The sequence below is a fragment of the Peromyscus leucopus genome, chromosome 12 (assembly GCF_004664715.2).
Source record: "Peromyscus leucopus breed LL Stock chromosome 12, UCI_PerLeu_2.1, whole genome shotgun sequence".
NCBI classification, from domain to species: Eukaryota; Metazoa; Chordata; class Mammalia; order Rodentia; family Cricetidae; genus Peromyscus; species Peromyscus leucopus.
In genome coordinates, this window is record NC_051073.1 from 38,276,418 (window position 1) to 38,284,128 (window position 7,711).

General features: G+C 40.0%; 1 protein-coding gene across 1 annotated transcript; it reads left to right on the forward strand.

The window, feature by feature from the left end:
- Nucleotides 1-414: 414 nt before the first annotated feature.
- On the forward strand, nucleotides 415-1,332 carry LOC114688954 (olfactory receptor 5AC1-like). The gene has a single exon (XM_028863409.1). It carries the CDS (start codon nucleotides 415-417, stop codon nucleotides 1,330-1,332), a length of 918 nt encoding a protein of 305 aa, XP_028719242.1.
- The last annotated feature ends 6,379 nt before the right edge of the window (nucleotides 1,333-7,711 follow it).

A 7,711-nucleotide genomic window follows, 5' to 3' on the forward strand; every position in this document is an offset into this window, starting at 1 on the left:
TTTTCATACAATTGTATGATATAAATAAAATGTATACATCTGGGGCTGGAGAGATGGCTCAGTAGTTAAGAGCACTTGCTGCTCTTCCAGAGGGCCTGGGTTCTATTCCTAGCACCTACGTGACAGCTCACAAATGTCTGTAACTCAAGTTCCAGATTACCTGACACCCTTATGCAGACATATCCAGGCAAAACACCAATGAACATAGATTAAAAATGTATACATCAAAGTTTCTCAGGAAAAAATTTCCTATTTGATGAAGGCTTCACAAGCAGAAACAATACACTTTCCTTATTTATTAAGGAGACTCTGGCATATACAATGTGGACTGTAATATGATCCTATTCTCACTGAGTGTTGTCCTTGTTTTCTTTGTCTCATCTTTCTTTGCAGTGAGCAGCCTGAGAAGGTGTGATGGAAGGAAACAGGACCCTGCTGACTGAGTTTGTTCTCAGAGGAATAACAGATCGTCCAGAGCTGCAAGTCCCCCTCTTCCTGGTGTTCTTCTTCATCTATGTCACCACCATTGTGGGCAACCTTGGCTTAATCTTTCTCATCTGGAAGGATCCCCATCTTCACACTCCCATGTACCTTTTCCTTGGAAATTTAGCTTTTGCTGATGCCTGTACTTCGTCCTCTGTGACTCCAAAGATGCTTATGAAATTTTTAAATAAGAATGACATGATATCCATGGGTGAGTGTTTTGCCCAATTTTATTTTTTTTGTTTTAGTGCAACCACAGAAATTTTCTTATTGGTAGCGATGGCCTATGACCGCTATGTAGCCATATGTAACCCTCTGCACTATGCAGTTGTGATGTCCAAAAGACTCTGCACTGTGTTAATAAGTATGTCATATATAATTGGTTTCCTAAATCCTATAGTTCATGTGGGATTATTATTCAGATTAACGTTCTGTAGGTCTAATGTTATTGATCATTTCTACTGTGAAATCATGCCAATCTATACAATCTCTTGCACAGATCCATCTCTTAATGCGTTGGTGGCTTTTATTTTTGCTTCCTCCATACAAATCAGCACCTCTGTGACCATTGTAGTCTCTTATGCTCGTGTTCTATTTGCTGTCCTGAACATGAAGTCTAAGAAGGGTAGAAAGAAAGCCTTCTTCACCTGCAGTGCCCACCTGCTGTCTGTCTCTTTGTTCTATGGCACTCTCCTCTTCATGTATGTGAGTCCTGGGTCGGGATCAGGCAAACACCAGGACAAAATGTATTCACTGTTCTACACAGTTGTGATTCCTCTACTAAACCCCTTTATTTATAGCTTAAGAAACAAGGAAGTTTTAAGTGCTCTGAAAAAAGTCATAAAATGATCACTGTCTTCTGAAATTTTCAGGGTATTTAGTAGTTTTTCTTCTTTTCTGTAGTGCATCATAATATTTGATTGTATGTTTTGAATATGATAGAAATCTTACCTATTGGTAGACTACACACACTTGTCTAGTTGTGCAATTATTATTAAAATATTAAATGTATATTTTACAAGTCATTCATGGTTGTTTGTTATTTTCTATCTGTACTCCACATTGCTTTAATCCATAGATACCTTGTCTTTGATTTTTGCCTGCTCTTGGGACTCCTTCCCTCCTATTTTGTTGCCATTCCAGACTAGATATGAGGGCTTTTGCCATGTCTTACTGTACCTTGTTTTGTCATGTTTGACTGTCATTCATCTCTCAGAGGCCTTCTCTTTTCTGAAATGAAACAGAGGTAGTGTGGATCCTGGGGAGAGGAGAGGTGTGGGGAAGCTGGGAGGGGTGGAGGGAGGGAAAACTGTGCTCAGGATGCACCCTATGAGAGAAGAATCTGTTTTCAATAATAGTAATAAAAAAGAAATAACTACAAGAAAAAGAAAGTAAGAAAGAAACTCTTGCTTTCCAGGTACATACACTCTAAGATTCTTGATATTATAGTATTGAAAATATTCATGAATCCCTTGTTTATATAAAAGAGAGAGAGAGAGAGAGAGAGAGAGAGAGAGAGAGAGAGAGAGAGAGACAGAGAGAGAGAGAGAGAGAGAGAGAGAGAGAGAGAGAGAGAGAGAGAGAGAGAGAGAGAGAGGTCTTGGTTTCCCAAAGAGCCAGAGAGAGCTCCCGAATCAAACTGGAGTTCCTGGCTGCTGAGAATGGCTGAGTGAGGGTCTTGGAATAGAACTCTGATCTTTTTTTTAATTTTGTAATTAAATTTAATTTTACATATCAGCCACGGATTCCCTTGTTCTCCCCTCCCCACCCCCACCTTCCCTCCAGCCCACTCCCCATTCCCATCTCCTCCAGGGCAAAGCCTCCCCTGAGGATTGAGTTCAACCTGGTAGATTCAGTCCAGGCAGGTCCAGTCCCCTCCTCCCAGGCTGAGCCAAGCGTCCCTGCATAAGCCTCAGGTTTCAAACAGCCAACTCATGCACTGAGGACAGGACCGGGTCCCACTGCCTGGATGCCTCCCAAACAGATCAAGCCAATCAACTGTCTCATTTATCCAGAGGGCCTGATCCAGTTGGGGGCTCCTCAGCCATTGGTTCATAGATCATGTGTCTCCATTCGTTTGGCTATTTGATTTGTCCCTGTGTTCTATCCAACCTTGGTCTCAACAATTCTCGCTCATACAAACCCTCCTCTTTCTACACAGTGGTGAAGACTACCATTGTGGTAGAGACAGAAAAATCAGAAGTTCAAGGCCAACCTTGGCTACATAGTGAGTTCAACCTGAACTTCATCAGATACTGTCATAAAAAACTATGACAACAAAAAATATCTAGAACTCTGATCTTATGGAAAAGCAGCACATACTTCAACAGCTGAGTCATCACCCTTCCCATACCCCAATTTTAATCCATACTCATTGATTTGCTTTCTTTAGTTTTCAGATATTTTAAAGCATGTTGATTTTTTTTGTTGAATGTATACATAAATCCTCTTATTACAAACATACTTTTTCCATCTTCATTCTTGAGGAAGTTTCATCACAAATATTATCTTTAAAAGTATATATGTAATTATGCCAAATTTTGAAAAATGAAGTATTTAAAATGAGTATTTCTTGAGATTTATGAGTAGTCTTAATGAGCTACAGATTCTGTCACACCCACTGAAAATACACAGATTTATTAACTGAGAAACAAAACAAAAAAACAGATTTAGTGGAAAGCTTGATGGCTGGCTCAGCTCTACAATACTGCTGCCAAGCCTGGCAACCTGAGTTAGAAGGCCAGCACTCACTTGGTGGAAGGAAAGACTTGACTCCAGAAGGTTTTCCTCTGACCTGCACACCATGGTATGTACCCCTACCATCAATAAAAAACAAATGAATTAATACTAAAAAAGTTAATGGAGAATAATTAGAAAAGTTATAAATTTCATAAAACTTCTAGCATTTATTTTCACATGAATATTGTTACACCCCCTCATTCTTGACTAATAGATGACAACTTTTTTTGTTAATTATCCACAGATCCACTGATTATAACTTTTTTCTGTAATTGAAACCTTCAAACAGACTATTAAATTAATTTTTCCTTGTCTAAAGTAAGGATGAGTATAAGACAATTATGCAAGTGTGTGACCTTTTTGTCCTTCTGAAAATGTTGGATATAGACTTCTGAATATGTAACATAAGAAAATATGTCCACATATACATGACATGTTATGTCCTACCTTTTAATTAAACTTGAAAAGTCTATGAGTCCTATAACCCACAGCCCACAGAGGATAGACTGGCTTCATGCATGTTGGTTCTGTTTCCTCCACATCTGTCTTGTCTATTCTGATGTATGGGCTCCAACCCAAGCAGGTGGTTTTTTTGTGAGTGAAGACTCTGAAAAGGTCATGTCTCAATTTTACCTATTAAAAATAATGTAAAAGCTTTTGCTTTTAATAAATTTGTAACTCATATGGATTTACCTTTTGCATTTTCCAAATGTTAATATATGTGTGACTTGGTAGCCTATATATATCTGCTGTTTCACAAAAGCCTGTACTAATTTACAGCATAACTCAGTTAGTAGGGAAATATGTAGTATTGTATTTTCTCAGCCATATTTATTTAGAGCAGGAGAAAGATAAACAACTGCAGACAGTTCATGCTTCAGGTAGAAAAACATTTTGAAAATATGTCACAATGAAAATGTATTATCCTCTTTTAATTTCTTTCTTTCCATGATCACTCAAGAGAGTCAAAGCCAATACCTGCTTTTTTGTAAAAGATAGTCTTGAATAGTATACATTCTGAGTGTATTTTTATTTTTGTGATATCTTTGTAGGAGGTAGGAGTTGTGAGCTTTCCCTCTGGTACAGAACATACGACATTTGTCTTTCTGGGTCCAATTTACTTGACTCAATATAGTATTTTCCAATTCCATCCATTTACCTACGACTTCATGATTCTCATTTTTCTTATTGTATACCACATTTTCATTATCCAGCCATCTGCTTGGGGAATTTATGTGGTTTACATTTCATCGCTATTGTGAAGAGAGTGGTAATGAGCACAGTCGGACATATTTCTGTGGTGTAGGATGGTGAGTACTTTGGGCCTATACCAAGGAGTGGTGTATCTGGGTCACATGGTAAATTTACTGCTTTCTATTCCTTAAGTGTGCCATTTAGACTTTGTGTCTGGCACACACACACACACACACACACACACACACACACACTAAATGTTTATTTCAAGAAGATGCTCTCTAATTTGCAGCCTGATGTATGAAGTAGAGAACTGCACTGAGTAGTGACTGCAGCACAGAGTGTTGAGGGAGGCAAGAACAGGATTATAATGCTGTCGGGTCCTGTGTCAAACAGGGGACAACGGACCACACATTTCTATAGGTGCAGACTCTGTAAAATTTGTGAGCTTTAGAGAATGCCTGGACCGGTCTACTCTAGTGACCAGCCTAGCAAATAACCTAGCTGTCATCATAGAGCCTTTGTCCAGTGACTGATGGAGGCAGATACAGAGATCCACGGCCAGGCACCAGTCTGAGCTCCAAGAATCCAATTGATGAGAGAGAGGAGAGATAATGCAGGCAAGGGATGATGAGATCATGATGGGAGGACGTGCAGAGATGACCGGCCACAATAGTGGAAGCCCATGAACTGTGGACTGGGGGCTGTGGAGCCCTCATGGGACTGGACTAGGCCCTCTGGATATGGAAGACGGTTGTTTGACTCAAACTGTTTGGGGGGCACCCAGGCAGGGGGATTGGGATCTGTCCCTGGTCTATGGGCAGGCTTCTGGAACCCGGTGCCTGTGGTGTGACACCTTGCACAGCCTTGGTGCAGTGGGAAGGGACTTGGACCCGCCTAGGCTCTGTGTGCTGGGCTCTGCTGACTCCCCTTGGGAGACCTCAATTTGGGGGATGTGGGGTGGCTTGGGAAAGAGGGCTGGGGGTAGGAGGAGGAAGGAGGGGGATCTATGAATAGTATGTGGATTGAGTAGAAAATTTCTTAATAAGGAAAAATGAAAGAAAAAAAAAGTTGTGAGCTTGCCCTGTACTGAAGAGTCAGAAGATATTGGTAAGATTTAAGGCTCTTCTGTCTGTTTCCAAAAGACCAAACATCACTTCTGCCTCATATTTTCATGTACTATTATCCAGTTTCAGTTATCTGTTACAAGTTTCCTGAGGTTGAGAACTTAAAAGAGGAAAAGCTTATTTGTTCAGCGTTTAAGAGATATCTCTCAATCTATGTCAGAGAAGCTCCTTTTATCACTAGTTGGCAATGAACACAGAATTTCACAAGTAGCCAAAGTACAGAGGATTAGAAACTTTGCAGTGATCAGTTGTAAATGGGACAGCAATATTATACCCCTTCCTACCAAGGATGGATTCCATTGTAGAAGATGGGGATGAAAGGCTGTAAAAGTCCAGAGGCAGTAGATGACTACAAGTAAACAGTGTCTTCTGGACACAAAACAACAACTATACATATTAATTCATACATGTTGGGACACCATGCACAAGGTCTGTGCAAGTTCAGGCCAGACAAAATCCCAGAGTGGAGGGAGGTGGGTGGGCATGACTTCCCATTCCTATTTAGGAGATAATGATAAATGACAGTTGTCAAAAGAGGGAGTGTTAGTTTTTTATGAGTGTGTAAGTAGAGTAAGCACAGCATGTTTTACGGTCTATGAGTAGCTAACAGTATACTGGAAACACTAATGAGACCCAGTGGGTTTCCTGAGACAGTGAGAACGCCAACTTGAATGGTATGTTATGAGCGTGAATCTGGAGGGAGATAGGAGCAAGGGATAAAGATGTTTAAGTACAATGTATGAAAGCCTCAAATAGCTAATAAAAAATATCAAGAGATATTTTGTTTGGTGGCTACTTGGCATGGTTACTCATAGGCTTGGGGTAAGAAAGAATATCATGGCAGAAATAAGTGGTTGGAAAAAAAAAGGATGGTTTCATCTTTCCAAGAAATAAAAGGAGAAATGTTTATAATACCTAGAACCACTTCGAAGACTTACTTCAGTAAAATATTTTGTTCTTCTTGCCCCACCTCCTAAAGTTTCTACCACCTCCCCAAAACACAATTATCTGACTCCAAGGCTTGAACAAACTAGCTGTTTGGGAGTATCTATGTGTGGTGGTATTGTGTTCCCTAAAATATTGTGCACCCTAATGAACTTATCTGGGGTCAGAGAAACAGAACAGCCACAATATTAAACATAGAGGGTAGGCAGTGGTAGCACATGCCTTTAATCCTAGCTTTCCAGAGGCAGAGATCTACCTGGATCTCTGTGTGTTCAAGGATACAGTCAAGCATGGTGACTCTCGACTTTAATCCCAGAAAGTGAACCTTTAATCCCAGGGAGTGATGGCAGAAAGCAGAAAGGCATATAAGGCATGAAGACCAGGAACTAGAAGCATTTGGCTAGTTAAGCTTTTAGGCTTTGAGCAGCACAGTTCAGCTGAGATCCATTTGGATGAGGACTCAGAAGCTTCCAGTCTGAGGAAAGAGGATCAGCTGAGTAATTGGCAAGGTGAGGTGGCTGTGGCTTGTTCTGCTTCTCTGATCTTCCAGCATTCACCCCAATAACTAGCCTCAGGTTTGATTTTATTAATAAGAACCTTTTAAGATTCGTGCTACATCTAAGAGCCATACCTTAAATAAATCTCACAAATAAATACAAAAATAAAGATGATACTAATTTTGTATTTGTTGTTTAGAGTATGGTAAACTATGCAACACACATTTTTTGTCCTCTGAATACAGTCTTTGATTAGCAACACAGGCTGTATTCATCTCTAGGACATATACAATGAAAGAAAGGATGGGAGCTAGAAACACAAGGAGGAATCCATTGACTTCTTATTTTGAACTCTGAAGTTTTGCAAGAGTCACTTTTTAGTAAGAAATATCCACATTCAAAAGAGATAGCTCAGTTATTGTAATGTTTATTTAGTCACATTACAGAGACCAGATTTGGGAAGACACTTTCCAATTTTCTATCCAAGGACACAGGAAAAGAAAAACCCCAAACTAAATCCTACAGCTTATCATATAAGAGACTGAACACTGTTAATGACCCTGGGAGATCAGAGTGAAATTTTGTTAATCTGGAAGGATGCAGCACATCCAGGACCTGTTCCAACTTAACCCAGACAACTACAGCAGGAACGAGGCTAAGACCTGAAGGTGGGAATGGGTTTGTAGGAGAGGAGAATCTAGGGCATCTTTGGGATTAGGAAGGATG